General features: G+C 35.6%; 2 protein-coding genes across 4 annotated transcripts; one reads left to right on the plus strand and one right to left on the minus strand.

Moving 5' to 3' along the window:
* On the minus strand, positions 1-2,329 carry LOC120004364. The gene has a single exon (XM_038853699.1). It carries the CDS (start codon positions 2,086-2,088, stop codon positions 661-663), a length of 1,428 nt encoding a protein of 475 aa, XP_038709627.1. The 5' UTR covers positions 2,089-2,329; the 3' UTR covers positions 1-660.
* A 13,088-nt stretch (positions 2,330-15,417) lies between these two features.
* Positions 15,418-22,872, plus strand: LOC120003805 (MADS-box protein SVP-like). 3 transcript variants are annotated; one of them, XM_038852901.1, is made up of 9 exons: positions 15,418-15,772; positions 15,904-16,113; positions 17,394-17,475; positions 20,379-20,440; positions 20,531-20,630; positions 20,769-20,810; positions 21,984-22,025; positions 22,113-22,243; positions 22,753-22,872. In XM_038852901.1, exons 2-9 carry the CDS (start codon positions 15,932-15,934, stop codon positions 22,766-22,768), a joined length of 657 nt encoding a protein of 218 aa, XP_038708829.1. In that variant the 5' UTR covers positions 15,418-15,772; positions 15,904-15,931; the 3' UTR covers positions 22,769-22,872. The 3 variants fall into 3 exon arrangements, with proteins under 3 accessions (XP_038708829.1, XP_038708827.1, XP_038708828.1); XM_038852899.1 differs by having other exon boundaries at positions 15,418-15,768; XM_038852900.1 differs by having other exon boundaries at positions 15,418-15,699.
* The last annotated feature ends 704 nt before the right edge of the window (positions 22,873-23,576 follow it).

Below are 23,576 nucleotides of genomic sequence, written 5' to 3' on the forward strand. Positions count from 1 at the left end.
TCGTCAAAAGCTTTATGAATTTTTTTATTTAACAAGGCAACAAGGCAACAATAATCCCCTGCACCATAGAAAAAAAAAATGTCCCACAATAAGGAAAGAAGAATATATGATATTCTAACCTGCTTTTCTTTCCTCCCTTACTTACATTCTCTCAACTAGTGAGTGTTAGGAAGGAATTCTTCTCTGAGAAATGCCCCTGTTAGGCTCTTGAAATGGTGAGATTATGAAGATGAAAAAGTTTCCTTTACTGTTTGTCTCATGACAGAATCAGAACCAATAACAAGAATTCTGAGAGAATGAGTTCTAAAAACCATAACTTCATCCTCAAATGTATGCGTTAAGGGCACAAGCACATTCGATCTTTTGGCAATTGGCACAAACTACAACCATGACCATTTCACTCTCGTCCAAGCCAAAAGAGTTCAACAGAAATTAAAAGGAAATTTTGTGGTTATTCGAACTGAGATAATCTAGATGGAGAACTTAACGGCTACTAAAAACCATCTAAGAAAGAAGTCATTGGAGCCATACACAAGATTTCATGGCAGATGAAGGCAGCTTTGCACATACAGAAGCTCTACATGGTCAACACGGGAAGCATACAATGAACTACAGCAAATTCAAAATACAACAAGAAGACGATGAAGCAGTCTTACTTCACTAAACAGCTCTAACCTTGTCATCGGCCACAACATTGAGTATAGGCAAACTACTCAGGAACTCGTCAAGACCCTCAAAAAACCCACTACCAATATTATCCTCTTCGACATTACCTGCCACATTTCCTTCCCTCACCACAGGCGCAGGCTCCTCCACCTCATTACTGAACTCCACATTTAAATCCAACTTCCCCAGCTCCTTTGCCCCCTTGGCAGGCTGCTTCTTGCGACTCGACTCTCCCTTTGACGCCTCATCTACGATTCCTCTCTTTGCCCTCTGATTCTGTACTCTCTTTGAGGTTCTATTACTGGCAGGACTTTTGCCAGTCGCTTTTTTGGATTTCTTTTTCCGTCTCTCATCCTCCCAGTCATCGTCATCGTCATACTCTTCATCTTCACTAACCTCCGAAAGCTCTACATACACATCCTGATCGTCATAGGTGAACCTAGGAGCGGTTTTCTTCGCCTTTCCAGCCTTTCGGTATCCCTTCGGTGCTGGAAAAGCAGACATTGGCGAAAAGGGCGACCAATTAGCGAACCCATTGGCGTCTTTAGCATTCCCCGAGAAACCTAAGGGGAAAAACGCCCAACAACAGAAATGCGTTTGGTTCTCTGTCACCGGCGGTGAAGGTACCGTCACCGCGTGGAACGCTCTGCGGCAATTTTGACACCTAAGTGTACACTCCTCATATATTTTTGGGTACTCGTAGAATATATAACAGTATGGGCAAGCTGTCCAGAACCTATCTCCCACGTATTCATCCGGCTGAGTCGTCCGCCGAGTTGATTGACTAGGACGAGTCGATGCAGTCTCAATGCTGGTCGTCGCCGGGGTGGTAGCGGGCGTAGCCATGGTTAAACTCGGTTCTGGTTCTGGTTCTGGTTCTGGTACCGGTACCGGTTCCGGTTCCGGTTCTGTAACAACCCTACCGTCCTTATTTCTCGGGCTTGTTCGTACTGGTTTCGGTGGCGTTTGCTTCTGCAGATTTTGACCTAACTCACCCAATTGTAACTCCGTATCATAGAGTGACTTCCCATTAGGGTTGGATAGCACCGACCACGCATCTGAGACGAGCCTGAAAGCCTGATCAACGAGAGGAAGGCGAGACCTCTGAGGGTCAAGAAGGAGGGCGAGTTTCCGGTACTGATTCGCGATGAGCTCCATATTCTGAGTCAGTGAGTCGAGTTGAAGAATAGCGTACCAGTCAGGGTAGCGACCAGCGCTGATTCGAGTAGTAGCGCAGAGGATTGTGTCGGCGACGGCAATGATCCGGTCGCAGAGTTCGAGTCTGGGATCGAATTCGCGGGCCCGGATCGCAAAGGACTTAGCGCTATGTAGATCGCCGGAAGCAAGAACCTTCTCAGCTGCGGCGAGCCATCGCGCGGCCTCTCCGCTGCTGTCGTTTCCGCCGCTTCTATAGGGCTGCATGTCTATCTCTGTCGGTAGCTCGCTGTCTCTCTCCCTAGGAAAGATTTTCTTTATCGAGATAGGAAAAGGAGAGCAGAGAAGAGGCTACTGGCTTTTGAGGTGGACGAAAGAGGACACCGGCTGTTGACGAAATAACATAACGCCATGTTGATGATGCAGGGGTAGTTCAGTTATTTCCATATCTGGTATCCTCGTTTGCGTGGCCACCGCAGACTATATATGGAGTTACAAAAATTATTGCAGATGCTTTTGGGTTTGGGTCACATGGGGAGACTGAGGAGTGAGGAGTACTTGTGTATTTTGGTTCAAAGCACGTGTAAAATTTGTAGATTAGAAAACGAGACAAATAGAGGGGGGCATGTAATTGTAATTTCTATAAAGGAATAACTCCTGAAATTGCCCTTACTTTTGAAAAAAAAAAATTGATTAAACTTATCTATTTTATTTCAGACTAAACAAATTCATGTACTTTGAAGTTTAGTATCTATGTACAAGCATAATAGTGAACATACTTGTGATCACATGTTAAACAAATTCATGTCCTTTGAAGTTTAGTGTCTGTGTACGAACATCCATAGTGGACATACTTATGATCAAAGGCTAAACAAGTTCATGTACTTTGAAATTTAATCTATGTTTACGAGCATCCACAGTGGGCACAAAAACATTAATTCTTGTGCAATCATCCATTTAACGAGTGTTGCATTCTAATACATTCATAATGGGAACACTTGTACCCACACTCCATATTTTTTTCCTCTATCTTGTCACTATTCCTTTCCATCATCTCTCTTTCCCTATTACTTGTGTGTCTCGCAACATATATTTTTCTCTACCTAAGCATCCACATTGGGCACTCGTGTGCCCACACTCCATACACATCAATCTTTGTGCACTTATGAATTTATCAAGTGCTAAATTTCAACACACTCACAGTAGTGACTCTTGAGCCAATACTCCTTTCATCCATCTTCTCTCTCATCCTCTCACAGTGGATACCTTCATTTGATAACTTGGAGCCCCAAAACCCATCTCAACTGTTTGATTTACAAAATCGTGGAAATCAATCGTCCCCCTTTCAATGACCAAGTAGAATCACAAGACCTTGAACAAATCAACCCATATCCTCTGCCCACTCTTTTTTTGCTGTGAAAGATGACAACAAAAAAATAACCCAGGACGTGTAAAGCACTTGGGTAGGGGCATCCGTGAGCAAGAAAGGAAGAAGCAAAGAAGAAGGAGAGGAGAGAGAGAAAAACGTTGAGGCAGAGAAGCGGAAGAAGAAGAAGAGTGAGAAAGGGCTAAAGAACAGGGATATATTGAGGCACGTGTCATGGTGTTACGTGTTGAGTGGGTCCCAAAAAAGCCAACTATTCATCAATTAACAGCTACTTCAAATGTGGAGTGACTCTAAATTTTACTAAATTTTTTGGAATGTCCAAAATTTATCATTGTGGATATGTAACACTAGATATGTGGAGAAAGTGAGTTTTGAAGCACTTGAAACAAGTCTCACTGTGGATGCTCAAAACTACTCCAAATATGGAGTATAAGCTAAATTTATGAAAATTTGAATTGTTAAAAGATGTTCACTTTGGGCATTTAGCGCTTGATATATCAAAAAAGCACCATTTGAGGCATTCCAAATTGTTCTCATTGTTAAATTTAATTGATGTGGAATCTAATATTTGATATGAATTTGATTTGAAAAAAATAAAATGAGGTGTAAAATATAATATGACTCTGAAAAAACAAACACAAACATTTTTTTTGATAAACCACAATATATTCAACCAAAACAAAAACAAAACAAGAGAGCATCTTAGGAGATGACCTGAAACAATAGTAAGATTGGGGACATACCCCAAAACGCAGAAAGCAAACAAGGGAAAAAAAAGAAAAAGTGATAGGATATTCCAAAGCATGATCACTTAGCTACAGTATACCTAGAATTATCATATGACAAGCTAGATGATATTAGTGAGAAAAACCAAAAGCCAAACGGAGTAAGGATTCTTGATGAGTAAAGTGAGATGTGGTGATTTTGATCCTTGCACGTATGTGGTTGCTGCTGTTGAGTAGAGATAGTCAAAAACCAACAGATATGTATCTTGAATGTCCATAGATCCTTAAATGTAAACCACAAAAGAATGTAGCATTTCATCCCTCAAAGCATCCCTACTCTAAGTTACCCCATATGAATCATCCTCCAGGTCACATAAGATATCCCCAGAAAATCATGTAGATGACAGACAGCCAAAGAATAAGTGCATCCCACCCCCCCCCCCCCCCCCCCCCCCATTTCTAATATAAAGCAATAATACTGCACAAGCGTAAAAGGTTAAACATATCTCCCAGTTTTTCGTAGGCTCACCCTAAGGTTTGAAAATGAATAGAAAATACCACTAGCTAACTAAGAGTTAGTGGAACTCACACTAGTGAATACAATAGGACTGAAAAGTTTAAAGATCAAACGGGGATTCCTTAATGATGAGAGGGGCCACATACAACCCCCAAACAAAGATAAAAAAGAAATGCAAATGAAAGAGACACTCACACCATGGATACAAGGACAAAAATTTTACATCCCTTTGAGGAAGAAAAGAAAAAGCCACCCGCACACACAAATAAAGAAAGAAAAATGTACACTCACCAATCAAAGACAGTAGGTCTTTGAAGCCGACAAACCCAAGAGGAGAACTACAGAAAGCGGACAACTTCAAGAGGAGGAAGAGACAACGAAGAAGAAAAGAAGAGGAAAATAATTATGCATTCAAAAGTACGAAAAATAACATTAAAATAATAAAAAAGTTAAAAGTAATAATTGAAAACAAAAACATCTCCCTTTAATCATTGATCGTCCATTTGATTTCGAAGTCGATTCTTGACAATCTTCTGTAATAAGAAAGGCTCTCTCTACGTTACGAGAGGGGAAGAGAAGAGGGAAAAGGTAAGGTTGGGCTGGGTTAGTGGGTTGGACAGTTGGACCGGGCCAAACATATTAGTGTGGGTAAAAATGAACTACAAGCCGAAATAAATAACCAATGTTCAATTTTTTTTTTTGAGGATAGACAATTGCCCACCCTTGCCCAACAAAAGGTCCTCCCCTGAATATATTTACTCAAATTATTTACCAAATGGTCTTGGCAACATTTGTTTGGAGTCCTATGCCTATGTGTAGGCCCCACGCCAATAGAAATTAGGCTTTGGCCGGGGCCTCTGTTCTTAGACGTTAGTATAGTCATCTCTTCAATTTACCATTGACTGTGTAAGCAATTAATACATACCAAAAGAGAGTGTATAAAATTCACCACCATGTGATGTGATATTCTACAAAGGATCATCTCCATCCTCGAAGGGCTTCATCTTCTTATGCTTGGAAAAATATTCTTTCGGCTAGGGAACTCCTTCAATCGGGCTTCGCATGTTGGAAATGGTTTCCAGGTGAGAATATGGAGGGACAACTGGATAGGTGGTAAATTCCATGGTCTGATACCTATACTAGTCATGGTCTATACAAAGACGACAAGGTTTTGAACTTAGTGGATCCGGAGTCTGGGTGGTGGAATATGAAGAGATTGCGAATAAAATTCTTAAGACTCCAATCTTTCCAAGGAGTGGATGTAATCAACTGTATTGGGATGGCATAAAAAAGGGGATGTACACAGTAAGAGGAGTGGCTACCATAGGGCTAGATCTTTGGCCACAAGTTCAGAGGCGTCTTCTTCTCAAAGGGGTGTTAGGAAGAATTTATAGAGGTCGGCCTGGTCCCTAAACACGCATGCCTCTACTAAGGTTTTTATTTAGCTTGTCCAACAAAATGCTCTACCATGTTATGGGAACTGAAACCTGCGGAGACGTCATGTGTCTGTGGATGCTCACTGTTCTGTGTGTAAGGGTGAGAAGGAGTCGACAATGCATGTTTTGTGGATATGAGATTTTTCAATGCAGGTTTTTGGTTATAGTACCCATCGGGTCCAGAAAATGAGCTCTGAGTTCCATGATTTTGAGCAGCTGTGGTTGTTGGCAGTGAATAGGCTTTCAAGCAAGAACATGCCAATATTAGCTACTACTTTTCGTCTGATTTGGAGCCGGAGAAACTCTTTTGTCCATGAACAAGAATTTATGTCCTCAAAGCAACTTGGTCTTTATGCTGCTCATAACGCTTTCCCAGAAAATGTGGAAGGTTCAGTCATTTCACATCTCGGTAATAATGAGGATCTAGAGCGGATTCCAGCAGTGGTATGGCAAGCGCCTCCAGAGGGGCTGTACAAAAGTTAATTGGGATGCTGGTATTAATGGACATAACAAGAAGACAGGGTTGGGGGTGGTTATTCGGGACTATGCTGGGGACTTAATGGCGGCCATTGTATAGTGGCTTGCAGCTCTTATTGAAGATTCTCCAGGGATTTTCCTGGTTTCAAAAAAAAAAATCTCCATAGAGCAGTCCTATCAAGTTATGCTTTGTTGAATTTTGCACCATTTTGATTTCTGATGTACATTTTATGTGAACTGATTAAATTAAATTCATCTTTCTTACCAACGAGAGTTGGTTTGGTTGGCAATGGATTGGGTTAGGCATATGTGTACTCAAAATTAGATTGCAACCACAAACGTAATTTTCTATGGTATTTCAAAAAAAAACAATCATCTTTCTTGATTCGTTCGTTAACTTATGATCACCATTAACATGAAAAATCAAAATTCATTTGATATTAACAAAAAATACAATATGATTTGTTAAAAAATTGGTCTTAGTAATTATTCTATGATTTTGCCTTTTGTTCTTAGGTTGTGGCTGGTATACTGACAACCAAGGACGACCACTTAATCAAAATTAAATTCCATGAAAAGATGATCCATATTTGTATTTTCATTTTTTATAACAAGTTCGATTGGCTTAAGTTACATAGTGATTGGTGGGGTGAGACCCACATTAAATTTTTGCGATCTAATGGTGGAAAAGTTTTCGTAGAAAAGATCAAATAGTGGGAAAATAGGTTGAAATCAAAGAGAAGGAAGTCAAGAACTCTTGTGGCCCAATGCTACTTAAAGCAGCATTTCTATGCTGCTTATAAACAAAAAAAAAAAAAAAGAAAAGAAAAAGAGTAGCATTTTTATGGATTTGAGTCATAACCGTAGGGTTTAGGTTACTGAAAGAGAGGGAGAGGTGAATTCTGTCCCCAAATCTAGATTCTTGAATCCCCTTAAAAATGATTTTACAACACAATCAAAATAAATTGCACACAAGTTGGGCTACTAAGTCTGTTTTCCTACTTGTTTCATACAATTTATGTTTCAATGTTTATACAAGTGAGCCAATATGGCCCGCAAGACAGATTTGCACAACTAATAAAAACAGTAAAGACTAGGGTTGAGAAGAGCAATTATGTAGTACTCTATTTTTGTCCGACTCAAGTGACTACCATACAAGCTCGAGTCATACTAGGGTCCTACGAGTGTAATTTTATATGAGTAAAACTCTACACCTAATAATCAGAAAATCAATAGTTATACTCAAATTAGTAATGCAGCGCAAAAAAAGAGAAATAAAATTGGAATCTTAATTTTATTAAATAAAGTTACGACTACAAGAATCTTCTGCAAAATTGATTACAGGGAAGCACTCGGTTGACTGTTATCCTTCCTTCTCAAATAAAAGGGTTGGTTGGGTTCCTTGGTTGCATGCTCCACCAAAGTGTCCTCTTAAATGAGTTTGTCCTCTTGTTGGCCTTAACTTACAGGGATGGGTTTAATGCCCAAAAGTTGTATTCGGTCTACCATTCACCAAACCCAATTGATATCTAACAAGAATCAAGCCCAGTGGTTATCCTTTCCTTCAGAACTAAGTAAAGTCTCCCAAAAAAATACAAAAACAACCCAGTCATGTGGCTAGCTAGGTTGAAAAGACACGTTATCAAACAGAGTGATGGAAGGTAGGCAATGACCGACACCAAAGTGTGTGTACTTACCTCAAGTGTAGGGTATCGTCAAGTAATAAACCAGTGAGTCCGGTATCGATCCACGAGGAAGCAATGTAAATTTAAAGGTGAATGATATGCAACTAACTAGCTAATACTAATAAACGCAATGAATATCTAATAAAAGCAAGTAAATGAAATGAGCCGAATGACTCGGTAGCATGAGCTATTTTGTAATCAAAGTAAGCACGAATTGGATTCAAAACAATTAATTAAAAACCTAGTCTCTAATCCGTCTCGGTGGCTACTTGGTTCTCATACTCAAGCTATCATTGCAAACACACACAACCATACACAATGCATTGTGTGATACTATCAATCATGCATATGCAAAGAGAATTGGGATATAAGACTTCAATTCATACATGTAGGCCATCGGGTCTCTTAATCTACGATGAACGCAAAGGGATAATCACCTAATATTATGGATTGAGGCTCGGCTTGGCTAACACCCTAGTTTCACACTCAAAGATCAATTAACCATAACTCTCGCATGCACATTCATAAGTTAACCCAAAACCCCATCATCAATACACATAATTAATAGCTATGCAATGAAAAACTCAATTAATTAAGGAAATCATGCAATGAGTTTAACAATACTCAATCGAACATATTAGATGTAATCCTAAGACTAGACAATCCAATAATATAATCAAATATGTCATTCTCATATACCCAATCACAAAACTATCATGAAATTAAAAGAGATGGATCGAAGCTACGAGCCTTTGAACATACCTTGAATAATCGAAACCTTGTACACACAGTTCGGGACTAGAAACTAGAAATGGAACTTAGCCACTCATTATAATGAGAATAAACATCAATTTTATAGAAGAAAACCAATGTTTACAAACAAAATCACAAGAACTAAGCAAAACCCTAGAGAGAGAGAGAAAAAAAAAAACTATGGAGGCTAGATGTTGTATAGTGAATGAATGAAAAAGAAAACCAAATCTTAGGGTTTTTCCCTTTTTTTTGCAATAGAAAATACCTAGCTACCCTTATAAAATCGTTCCCGATTGGTTACATACATGATTTACCCCAAATGCCCTTAAAATTTTGATGCAGAAAATTGCACATCAGCGGTAGGTGTCCGGACGGCTTCTGAAGGTGTCCGAACATCTTTGCTTCATCAAGTCTTCGTTATTGGCTCTGTCTCATTTTTCAAAGGAAGTGTCCGGACACCTAATGTGGGTGTCCGGACAGTAAGTGTCCGGACACCTTGGGAGGTGTCCCAACACCTCACAGCAAAAAGTGCCAAAAAAGTGCTCCAACTTGCCCAAACAAAGTCGGATTCCTACAAAACCAAAGGGAAACATTTGTAAGTGTAAAACTAAGCTAAAATGCAATAAAATAAATTAGTTAAGTGTTAGAACATCTTAATTAAAGGAAATTGGAACCTCAAAATAGAGGTCCAATAAGGCAACAGCTAAACAAAGATATGGAAAAGAAAGAAAGAACATCCATCCTTGAAAAGATGTCAGGTTTTAGTTGGGAAAAGGGAGCAAGTGAAAACGAACAAACAAAAAGATGAAAAAAAGAGAAAGATAAGAATGGAACATAGCAGTTCTTCAAGGGGGCTTTCGGAGGATAATAAAGAAGAAGAAGAAGAGAGGCTGAAAGGGGAAGGGAAGGATTCAGTGAATAGGGAGAATGAATGAGAGACTAGGAGGAGAAGGGAGAAAACAAAGGAAACAAGAAGCACAAAGTATGGACTTGGATTCATATCCATCCATCTCCCGGGCAGATATACCCTGAACATAAAGGTGTAGTTGTTAACATGCATAAAAGGAGAATATTCCGATAGCGAATGGACCCAATCATGAAAGTAAGAATCGAACGATATCTTAAAATCATGCACTTATAAGTTCATATCATGAAAATGAATGTCTAGACATTTGAAGATCTTCATTAGAACCCTCTTCTGGAATTGCGTATTTTAGGTATTTATCATCCGTCCACGTCTCGCACATATTTTCATCACGATAAATGGTACTTCACAAGCATTGCATGCACCTTTGTCCCCTATTATCAATCAAAAATATGTAGTGTTTCATGTGTCTGGTATTCTTTAATGACTCCTCTATCATCCACATGTTGTCATCGACTCATGCATACATTTCCATTTTTTATTGCATTATTCCCCTGATAGTAAGGCTTAAAGTCGCCACTTATAGGTCGTGTGCACTTTCTCCATAAGGTTGCACAGACTGTGAGTGGTACATTCTATTCGACCAACCCAATCTCTTTCTTTAATGTGTTTATGCTATAAATATCCATTTATATATGTTTTTTTATAGCTATGGTAGTACTTGGAACTCTCCAAATCTTAGATGGCAACTGTCCGATTAGGACAGATATTGCGGGGTACTTAATATCTTCCCTACACATAATCAGACCCTCGAGCCCACATGAATCTTCATTGTATATGCAGACGATGCCTTGATTGTCAAACATCCAATTGCGTCTATAAATATTAGTTGGTGGCGACTTTATATGCACTCGGGTGGTTGTAGTGAGACATTCGAGTGCACACCTGTGTCATTGTATTTATATTTGTAGGCATTTAACTCTTACATTTAAATGTACATTTAACCAAAAACCTCCAACTTGACTCAACCTCAAACCCAACCCAACCCAACCCAACCACGTTAATCCGAACCCAACCCAACCTATCTTCAAATGAGGTTGGTTGAGGGTTGAAGAAACCTCACCCAACCCTATGCGGGTCGGTTGAGGTATCTCCCTAAACCAGACTCAACTCGATCCATGTGCACCCCTAGCCACCGCAATCACTCTCCAAATTAAAAAATGCTACGATGGTACTCTATAGCCCTCTACAAAAATGAATCCCACTATAATTTAATATAATAAAATACATATTTCTCAATTTATATTTAAAATTACTTATGTAATTTCTCACAACAATATTAATACAAGTAAATTTATTATTCAAATTAAGAATACATAATTAAATTACACTGCAAGAATCCCACTATAATTTAATATAATAAAATACATATTTCTCAATTTATATTTAAAATTACTTATGTAATTTCTCACAACAATATTAATACAAGTAAATTTATTATTCAAATTAAGAATACATAATTAAATTACACTGCAATTGAAAACAAATAGTTGGAACATCCCTCCAATCATAGGCATCAAACTCATCAAACAATAGAAAAAAGGAAACACATGCTAGTAATTAAAGGCCAATAATCCAAAAACTACATTTCACTCCCATTACAACTATAACCATCCCTAAACATGTTTTGTTTCATATGTAAATTCATGTTGTTCTGCAATGAGCCAAACTTTACCCTCAGTAGTGGAGGCCGAGCCTAGATTTGACATCATGATTTCTCTCTCTTTTACGTTTTTTTTTTCTTTCTTCATTGCAATAATTCTCATTTGATCCATTTCTTGCTTTGCAGCAATTCTCATACTCTCAGCTTCAAGTTTAGCGTATATCCTCAAATTTTCCATTACTTCTTTTGCTCTCAACTCACCTTTAAAATGACTTGATTGTTCCTTTCTAAAACTAGAGAACTCCTCCACAAAAAATTTCGAGGATTGAGATTCTTTATTTAAAAACTTTTTTTAATTGCTTCGCGACCGAGAGGGCGTCGTAGACCATCGGACTATTCATCGAATGTCATTGGATCTTCATTCTCAAGGCTTTCCGAGCTAGGAGTCATGGCTGGGGTAAGGCAGATGGGTTGAGGGACTAGGGGTTTAGATGAATCTCCAATTTCATCATCCTCCAAATTGATTTCGACCCTCTTTCTTTGAGCGACCTTTTATTTTTGTATATTGTTCCATTGTATGATATACCATTTTGGAATGTCCTTCGAAAAACACTTGTTATTAAACTTGATCCGTAGTCTTTATCAAACTCTCTATATTTAGAGAGCCCAATAAAGAGGGCACAATGACCAATAAATAGGGTTCACCATTTGGAGAGAAGTATTTCTACCGTTGTAGCACTCTAACTTTTCAAACTAACATAACATCTGACAACGAGCAACTAAAATCACTCCCCCTGTGGATGCTCTAACACACTGTTTGGATATCAGAATAATAGAAAATGAATAGCATATTTGTTGAAAGTAGAGATTGCAAAGCACATATATAAGAACATCCATAGACTATTTTTTTCATAAATTTTTTACTATAAATTGATACCAAACAATTCATTAGGTCACGGATGGTATAAAAATTATACTATCAAGTCAAATTTTGTCACATTTTCCTAGTACTTGAAAATTACCACAGAATACCACATAAACATAAGGTTGAGAAAAATATTTTATTTTTGAATATTTTCAATTCAAAAGAATTATAAGGAAACATGTGATTAAGTGGTAAAGTTACATAAGTGCAATTTAAAGATCATATATTCAATTTCTCGAAACAACATTTCTACATTAACATGTGAATGCAATTATCTCAAGAGAGATAAAATTTATTTTGTATTAATAAAATAATAAAAGAAAGAGGATGAATCATTATTTTATGAAATAGAGAATATGGTATCTTGTAAATTGTAAGACCGTGAAATCGAATCATAAGATCGGACAATAAGATTGTACGATCTTATCAAAAAACAATTTTTAAAAGATCCGAATTGTTTTGCTTATCAAGGATTTTAAAAGATACAATTTTACGATTTAGATAGGGATTTTGACAATCTAATGCAGTGTCGGTTATATAGTGAATCTATAAAATATATAACATCGTCATTTTGTCTGTATTTTAAAGAATTTGTTAAGAGAAATTGGCGCAGATACTCTTAATATCCATAGTCTGGTACCTTCTCATTGAGTGTGTATATATGTATGTGTGATGATTTCAAATTTCAGATAATGAAATACTTGAAAAACAGTTACAGCAGTAGTAGTTGAGGCATGTAATGACAAGGCAATGTCCTAAAAAAGTGACAACTCAAAATGGCTAATCTTATCTACAAACTCATCAAAAATTACAGATCTCTCTATAACAAAATTTCCTAAAAAGAAAGTCATGAAGGACCAAACAATTCCTTCCTTTGGAAATTCAAAAGTTAAGACATAAAAAAGAGAGAAGATAAAAAAAAACATGACAATTGATTTACTCTTTTTATGGTGTTGGTTGAGACTTAAGAGTAATTAAAACTATCATGAATTGCTCCAACTAAAATTCATTATTGTATCAACAGAAAACTGTGACATAACCGAGCCAATAATTGGAGCGGCAATGATGTTGATATTGTGTATTATTATGAAGATCAATTTCGGATTTACGTTCCATAAAAAAAAAAGAAAAAAAAAAAACAACAGAGAAATTGTGGACTGATTGTGGAGGCGGGTGGAGGGTACATTTTCTTTCATAATTTCCTGTTGAATCTGGCAGTCTGGCAAGATGGGTATATTGGACGGACACCCAAACCAAAACCAATGACCTTGTTGTATGTATAAAACTAGAAAAGTCTCAACCTTTTTTAATATTTAAATAAAACAAAAACAGTTTACTTTTGTTGAAAATAGAGATGGAAAAGCACATATAAGAACATGATTGACTATTTCTTCATAAATTGATCGATTCCAAACAATTCATTAGGTTACGAATGGTATAAAGATTATAATATAAAGTCAAATTTTGTCACATTTTGCTAGTACTTGAAAATTACCACAGACATAACGTTAAGAAAAATATTTTATTTTTGAATATTTTCAATTCAAAATAATTATATATAGGCGAGCATGTGATCAAGTGGTAAAGTTACAACAGGAGTACAACTTAGAGGTACAGATTCAATTCTCCGAAACAACATCTCTACATTAGGTCATTAACATGTGAATGCAATTATCTCAAGAGAAATAAATTTATTTTGTATTAATAAAATAATAAAAAAGAGATAATGAATTATTATTGATGAACATTATTTGTACCTCATTCTCATTTTTTACTAAGTACACCCCACTCAAATGTGTTTTTAAAAGATCAATGAGGTGTACGTAGTAAAAAATGTGGTGGAAATAATGTTTATCATTATTATTTGATGAAATAGAGAACATGGTAAATAATCTTATGCATCGTTAATTGTATAGTGAATCTATAAAATATACAACAATATTATTTTATCTACGTATTTTAAAGAATTTATTAAGAAGAACTGATGCACTCAATATCCATTGTTTGATACCTTCTCGTTGACTTTATGTGTGTATATATATATATATATATATATACAGAAATTCTCCTATGTTGACCAAAAGTGTGGACCAAATTTATGGACTTGTTTTTCAACCATAGATGTGATGGGTCTCATAATAAATGTGTGGCCCCCACTTATGTTGTGATTGATTACAACCATTGGATTTTGATCCACAAACTTGGTCCACACTTTTTGATCCACATAGGAGAATTCATATATATATATATATATATATGTGCGTGTGTGATGATTTCAAATTTCAGATAAAGAAATAGTTGAAAAACAGTTACATCAGTAGTAGTTGAGGCATGTAATGACAAGGAATGTCCTAAAAAAGTTACGTCTCAAAATGGCTAATCTTATCTTATCTACAAACTCATCAAAAATAGATATCTCTATAAAAAAATTTCCCAAAAAGAAAGTCATGATGGACCAAACAATTCCTTGGTTTGGAAATTCAAAAGTTAAGCCATAAAAAGGAAAGATAAAAAAGCATGACAATTAATTTACTGTTTTTATGGTGTTGGTTAAGATTTGAGAGTAATTAAAACTACCATGAATGACTGATTGGAGGGTAGTTATCGGACATATTTATCGTGAAGCTAACCAATGTGTTGATGATCTAGCTTCTCTATACCATTTTGTTTCTCCTCCTACCTCTTGTGATTGTGTAGTCTACATGAGGGGGGACAATGTTGGTGTAGCTTATTCTAGAATAATTTCTGAATAAAGTTTTTCCTCCTTTGGATTAAAAAACAAAACTACCATGAATTACTCTAACTAAAATTCATTATTGTACCAGCAGAAAATTGTGACATTACCAAGCTAATAATTGGAATGGCAATGGTGTCGATGTTGTGTATTATTTTGGTGATTAAATTCGAGTTCCCGTCTCATAAACTGTGACTGAGTGTAGAGGAGGGTACGAGGGTACACTTTTTGTCATAATTTCCTGTTGAAAATGGCAGTCTGGCAAGATGGGTATCTTGTACGGACACCCAAACCAAAAACAATAACCTTGTTGTATGTATAAAACTAGAAAAGTCTCAACCTTTTTTATTATTTAAATAAAACAAAATCAGTTTACTTTTGTTTGGCCATAAAAGGGTATCTCCGGAAAACTTCAACACAAGGGTCACTTCTCTCACTCTCATCGTTTCTCTCTCTAAAACCCATTGGTGGCTTAAGGCTTGTTTTGTGCCAAAGTTTGCAAACCCATTAATATCTGTCCAATCCTTGAAACCCTCATTGAGTCCTTGTAGTTTGTGAAATCTGAGAAATCTATTTCCCTTTTCCCCAGTTGTTGGTTACTCTTCTTCTCTTTGGATGGATTAGTATGAGCACTGTTTCTTAGTTAGCTAGGGTTGGGTTTTGGTGTTGGATTCTTGGCTTGATTTAGAGAAGTACCCAGAACCAGTTAGTGTATGTTCTTATCATCATCTCTGCATTCAGTACTGTGCATTTTCCATTGTACGGATTACTCGCGAATTTGTATGTAAAGAGATAAGCTTTTGAAAACCCTCATTTCTTTTAGAACTTCTAATAGTGTTTTGTTTTGACTTCTTCTCTTTTCAATCTCTCAAATCTGATACTTGTATATATGGAATTTTTTTTTTCCTGTGAAAGGGTAAGTTGAACTTTTCTTGATCTGGGGATGACGAGACAGAAAATCCAGATCAAGAAAATCGACAACATCACGGCAAGGCAAGTCACTTTCTCAAAGAGAAGAAGAGGGCTTTTCAAGAAAGCTCAAGAGCTCTCAACTCTTTGTGATGCAGAGATTGCTCTCATTGTCTTCTCTACAACAGGAAAGCTCTTTGAGTACTCCAGCACAAGGTTTTTCCCTCCGGCCTCTTTCCTTTTTGGACCGCCTTTGATTTTCACAATGGTTCCATGATCTCTTTGTCTGTCTTTTTACCATTAGGCAATATGCAATTAACTGTGTTGGGGGGTTTACATTACAATCGTACTGACTCATTGAATTGATTTACTTAGAGAGGGAAATAAATGTTCAATATAATCTTTTGGTTTCTGTCAACAAATATCGTTTTCTAACTCTCCTTGTGAAGGAGACAAAACCATTGAAAACCATCTGGTCCATGCTTAATTGTAACCCTCAAGTAGATACTTATGAAAATCACTTAAAATCCTCTCTCTTCTTGTCTGGCTAGAAAAGAGAGGTGATCACTTGTGTGAACTCTTTCTATTTTACAAGTCATAAGCTAGTTATTACCATTTTTGGTGCATGTTTGATGGTCTACTGTGCTTTGATCTTGCATTCTGTGTACAAATCACATGCATCTGTGTTTGTGGCCAAAGTTTTATTTTATTTTCCCTTTTTTAACACAACATTAATTAATGATAAAATATAAGGTATATTTGTCCAAAAGGATGTTGATGCAGTGGCATTGTTAAACAGATGGTTACAGAAAGTAGTTTGAAATTAATCAATGTGTGAAGAAAAATTAGGTTTTTAAGTTGTGGACTGAAAGAAGGGGGAAGAAGATCCATGAAAAATAGACCAACAAGAAATGTAGAAGGATAGTTTAATGTGTTCTATTCTATACAACTCAATTAATTGATTTTTGATATATATCATACATGTGTGCATATGGAGGTCAAATAGCTTCTAGTTAAATAATTTCTTGTGAGCTATTGTCTGGATCTTCTCAATGATATAATCTATATACCATGAGCACTTTCTTGTTGTTTTCTTGGTCTTGAGGTCCAACATTTGATGCTCTATCTATTTGATTAGCATCCATTTATAACAAAGAGAGTTGATTCCATGCTTTTTGGTTTCAAAATGTAGTGATTAAGAATGAGAAATCCAAATGCATGCATGAGTTCTTAACTTCTTATTAATTGAGGGTTTTACAATGTAAATATCATGTGAAACATTAGTGATCTCAAAAGTTCTATACTCTTAGAAAGGATGAATCTTTAGTAAGAAAGGAACTTGAAGCCAATAGAAAAAGTGGGGGTAAACCTTATATGTGATGAGTAAGTTCTTAGAAGAGTAACATTTCAGGTTGTTTTTGTTATAGGGCATTACTTTTTGCTTTTGCTTCAGGTTAGGTTAAACCATTGACTATGTTTTTCTTCCATTGTTCTAGTGTTAAGCAGGTGATTGAAAGACACGATCTGCATTTGCAAAAATATGACAGATTGGAGGCACCACCATCTCTTGAGCTGCAGGTAATTGACATGTCTTGTCTTTTTTTTTAACATATAAGTATCATATTTCTTGAGTGTTGTGTCTGGTCAAGTTGAGCAATGAGAGGGTGTACATACCTTTCACTAACAACTTAAAGTCATTCTCAATCTGCCTTCTTGTCTGAAAAATTAATTTCCTTCTAAGAAATACTTCCTATGTTTCACCACACGTCCCTGAATCACGCCATGCTTATAATGTTTCATCACTATGCTTATATGATAATGTCAAGGTTACTGAAAGTTTGTGTGCACAAAATCATTAATCAATAATATGGAAACGTGAGTGGTATGCCAAGTGCATGGCATGTACTCCTTAACTTAGTTCTTAAGATACAATTTAGAATGACATGTTCATAGATTCAACACTTAAGAATTATTAAGCACAAAGAAAGCAAACATCACTAACTTCATAAGACGTGGCATGCATCTTACATCACCTAGAAATCATTTCACATGAATATGAGTTATCTTATTTATTGGCTACTTGAGACTTTATGAAAATAAGGCTGATCAATCATATTGTCCTAGCAATAAAATCCTAAAACATGCATCTAAGCGTGCACTCAAAGAAACATATCTAAGATTTCATCAACAAGCAAGTAATATAGTGAAAAGATTTCATTCGATCTCAAGAAATAAGATAAAAGATCATCGAAACATCAGTACAATCATGTTTGAGATTCAACTAGCCCCTTAATCGAAGGAAAACTAGCCACATATCATCTGTTTTGAAGACTAAAATACATAAAAGAAAGAGAAAACCAAATAGTAGATCTCGACTTACTTGCTTCTAGTTTCACCTTCTCTCCGTGCTCTCTTCTATTAGTTCGTTCGTGTCTTCTTTGATGACCTCTATATCGGTTTTATAGTTCAGCAATAGGGCACCACTGAGTGAGACTTTTGAAACATTATAGGAATTAAGTTCAACAAGGAAGTGTTTCTCCTAATTGATGCAGAACTTGACTTCCAATACACTTCTCCTTATGGAAATTGAACTTAAACTGACTTAGAGAGTTGTCATTGACTTCTAGCACAAGGTTTGAGTGCCACATAATCTCCCAAGATTTTTTTTGTTTCTTGAGTATCAAGAATAGTAACTCGAGGTATCAAATATTCTAAATTCGCATATAATTTTTGCATTGAATCACTGATGCTAAAATTGATGCAACTTCCTCTAGGAAACTCCAAATCATGAACCGTAAAATTCTATGAAAACTAGACTTCTAGATCTTTCCAATGGTATATACCTCGTTATCTGATTCTTCCGTAGGAAATCCAGTTTATTTCGTGAATTTGACGAATCTGTTTAGGAACCTGATTTGACTTCAAAATTGTGAACGTATTCATCTTTTCTCATTTCATCATATTTTTGCCTCTTTAGCTCTCAATCACCGTTAGGGACATATTCCTTCAAAACTTACACAAAATACATCAAAACAACCAATTTCACAAAGGAAACTAGTGCAAAGTATAGGAATAAGGGATGTAAAATGTGCATAAATATGTATTATTAGTGCGGAATAAGTAACAACGAAAGAACACCACAATTTTATGAGGAAACCCAAATGGGAGAAAGTTACGATTTTATATAGCGATCAACCTTTGAAACAATCCACTAAGGATAGAAATTAAACTCACTCTAATCATTTGAATCAATGAACCACTTTGATCTAATGTATGTTTTAACATAGAAGAAGTCCACCTTGGCTGTAGTATACCTTGGAATCCTCCTAGGATTTACATTGAGATGATCCTGCCCAGAGTCCACCAAACTCAAACCATCCTTGAAAACCACCAAGGGTTTTCAAGGTGAACGTCTTCAACTCTGGAATCCACCAACAATTCTCTAACTGCTTTGTTCGTGTTTTTCACTCACAATGAAACCCTCTCTTGATTACCTATACATTGATTTATTTTCACTCAAATACAAGAAAGAATTAAACAAAAAACAGACAAAGATGTGAAGCTGTAATAATCTTAGAAGAATCTTTAATCGATTTCTTAGAGTGCAATGCTGAATTTATAAAACTTGTGACTAAGAGATAAGTTGATTAAAACATTATGATCATAATTATATCCAACTTATCAAGTGACTTGTTAAATCTCTTAAATGATAATCAAATTTCTGTTACCAACTGATAAGAGAATTACTAAACCTTTGATAAATCCATTATTACTTGGAGAGATTTTAATAACAACCAATCTCAACAAACAGGTGTTTCATGATTATCCAATCGTTTAAGATAAGCTCTATCTGTTATCCATATAAGATAATTTAGAAAGCGTATAAGAAATGAATAAAATCTAATCCATGCATCTAAATGTTCGTCTATGTAACATATAATATATGTTCAATCATATCTGACCTGAGGGTTACTTCTCTACACAAGAGTGTTAAATAAAATACTGAATGTCCATGTAACCGTCATAACTATTAGGATTAAAAATCCTACAGTTACTCTAAGATGAGATGCATGATTTGTATTTTATAAGAAAAATGTTAAATATTCAAAGGGCTGGCTGGCAGTGCTTCACCATCTCAACAGTCTCAGGTGCTTTTAGGAGAGTTCTAAACCGTTCCTAGAAACAGAACTTAAGAAGTACAGATATCCATATAAATGTGCTTGAGTTTTCTTTTCTAGTTTTTATATATATATGTCAATCACTCTGGCACCCCTTTAATCTTCTTTTGTCTATTCTTCATAGTATCCAGTATTTGAAGAAAAAACGTATAATCTGGAGAGATTTTGTGAAAATCCTTTTTAAAGCCAAAGAGATGGCATGATGAGGAAGATGCAAATACTTTAATGAATTGGAGTTGTCTTATATAAAAAGAAAGTAGTGACAGTAAGTGCATTTATTGAAACTCTTTGGTGTCATTTTAGCTTGAGACTAGCAAGCTGGCCTCATTGAGAAAGGAAATAGCAGAGAAAACACGTGAATTGAGGTAAAGAAACTACAATGTTAAGGATCTATTACTTCACTAAGTATATATCATTAGTTGTGTACTGTTTAAACACAATCATACATATAATAGTCAGATCAGAGGAGAAGAGCTCCAAGTGTTGAGCTTGGAAGAATTAAAGCAACTGGAGAAAGTAGTTGAAGGAAGCTTGAACCATGTCGTGGAAACAAAGGTGAACTCTCTCTCCCTTCTCTCTCTCTCTCTCTCTCTCTCATCTGCTGTTTTGATATGGAGAGGTCATTTTGGAGTGTAACATGAATATGTTTGTGCCTTAATTTGATATCTATATGTTTCTGTTTGTGTGTTTCAGGACGAGAAATTTAAGAATGAGATTTGTGCTCTCACGAGAAAGGTAACAAAGCTCAACTTTGAATGATTGCAAGCAAATATGTGCAAGGGAATTCAAAGAGAAAATTGCTTCAAACTTTTATTGGGATTCCATATTGTTGCAACTTTTGTGATGATTTGGGAATGTTAATGCTATATATTTGTTATTCGCTATATAAGAACATGAACTTTTATTTGCATGTGCATGTGTTTGTATATATATCAGTTTGGCAAACCATTCAAGTAACATATATGCTATTTTTTAGTTATCAAGGCAAGCACCCATTTTAAGTAACATAAAAATAGCATTTTAAGTGGCATTCTGAAATTATTTTAAAAGTAGCGTTTGAGTATCATTTCATATTTTTGACCTCCAAATACTTAGAATACTCCATATTATTCAATCATATTCCAAATACACTCTCTTATTCACTCTTTGCAACGTAGCACCAACGTATAGTTTATATAACTTCTTAAATATTTAACAAGTTTAATAGCATGTAACAATTTAATTTTTTTAATTTTTTAGTGTTAAACGTATCTCTTGATTGAGCATGTTCCTAAATCTCTTGAATTGCCAAACAATTTGATAATTGATTGTTCATGTTTTATGATGATTGTATAATTTGTCACAGCATTTTCAACATCATAAATGCTATTATGTAAAATTAGTCAAACATTCACATCATTTAGACATCAAATATGCTAAATCTCAGATGGTTTGCCAAATGGATAGAATATGGATATTTGAATGAAGTTTTACGACTAAGGAAAGTAGGAAACATTTAAAAGAGATGCTATTTTTTTTTTTTTTTGTATAAGCCATTACACAAAGTGAGGGTTTGGATTCAGTGAATTTTAACAAAACGAATATATGAATGAAGTTTTACAACTAAGGAAACACTTAATGAGAGAGTCTCTAGATAGTTGAGTAGTTGTCTTCTAGAGTTCATGTTCGGTTCTTCTCTAGACTTGCAAGAGACAACCAGCAGCAATGGATACCTATTCAAACCTTTCCTGAACATATATGATTTTAATTTGAACATCACATAGATATACATACATATATATATATATATATATATGTTGCATTTTGTGCACGAAAGATTATTCCAGTTCTTTATAATCCTTGCTTCCTGGGTTCTCAATTGTTTTTTTGTGCACTAAACATCACTCTTCTTGAATAATATGCGTGCAGGGAGAACAACTAATGGAAGAAAACCAGAAACTGAAACAGCAAGTGAGACCATGAGCTAGCTAGGGCTGTTGATTTTCATTTCTTCCCCGTTGCCAACTTTTTATATGAAATTGTGAATCTTTTTCGTAGATGTCAAACTCATCAACAGAGCAAAGATGGTTGCTTGAACGAGGTCAGCCATCAGAATCAATCACCAATACTTCCAGCTCAGCAGATCGTCCTCAGGATTATGATTGCTCTGCAATCTCTCTCACATTAGGGTTAGTTACTACTGCACTCACTTGAATTCACAGTGTCTTTACAGGTAATTCGTTTTGCATGCAATTGTTTGTTAGAAGTTAAAAAAACACTATAAATCAATATTATCTGCTTTGGATTTGAACTTGCACGGTTTTGTTCTTTTGGATCGTCGTCCGTCACTTATAGTACTTAAGCCCATAAAAGGCATGGGTTGTGAGAGAGGGTGTGAAGCTTTACTTATAAACTAGGAAGCATGGATACTTCCCAAATAGTGATGTACCCATGTTGGACACCGACATGTGTCGGACACTCGATTTCTTAGCTTATAAATCACTCGATTGGGTTATGTCAGACCAATGAGATTTTCGTATTGACATAAAATGATCCAAATATGATAGAAGTGTAGTTAACAACTCTTGTTTTGAGTTCATCTGAGGGTCATTGAAGTCAGGGCTTTGTTAGTTTGATAAAAACTGTAATTTACACTGTTCTAGTGCAACTATAATACAGTTTTCCCCGTGTCTTGCAGGCTAAACTTTCCCTGACCGAATTTAAAGATTAATTAGTGAAGATCTCAAGAGCAGGCAGTGAATAATATTATACCTGATAATTGATTCAAGAATAAAATATAATATCCTTGGCGCTTCAAGTTTGTGTTTTGCTTGATTACATATAATATGTATGCATGCATGTATGTATATGTACGTATGCATGCATGTATGTATGTATGTATGTATGTATGTATGTATGTATGTATGTATGTATAAATGGATTTTAGGCTCGCTGTTTAAAAAGGGTGAGTGCTTGTATTATTGAAGTTGTTATATTTGCACTCTTGACACAGGAATTAATATGAATTGAAGCTCTACAATGAGTTCTGAAAAATAAATTTTTTTTTCTACCTAGTTGTAATCATATTCTATAGATAAATTTTATTTACACACCATTACAATATTAACTTTACACCACTTTTAAAACAATATAAGTTTACACTAAAAATTTGTAAGTTTACACACAAAATATTAATAAATAGACCAAAATACCATTGATTTGTAAATTATTAGAAAGAATATTGTTAAGTTTACACACATTGTAACCATAACTCACAATTATCCCTTCCCCTCCCTTATCGATTTCACCATTACCAACACATCAGCTCCTACCGTTTATAAACACCAGTGTTGACTTGCAATTCTTATCAAGAAATTGTTATATAACATTAGTGGTTATGTATAAATTGTACTCTATGTGTTGATTTTGTTTTTAAAACTATTGAAACGAAAATAGACAAATCAGGATCGACTTTCTCTCCAAAAATTGGTAGGGTCGTGTTTTGTTAGAAAACGACAACTT

Source organism: Tripterygium wilfordii, chromosome 8 (genome assembly GCF_013401445.1).
Source record: "Tripterygium wilfordii isolate XIE 37 chromosome 8, ASM1340144v1, whole genome shotgun sequence".
NCBI classification, from domain to species: domain Eukaryota; kingdom Viridiplantae; phylum Streptophyta; class Magnoliopsida; order Celastrales; family Celastraceae; genus Tripterygium; species Tripterygium wilfordii.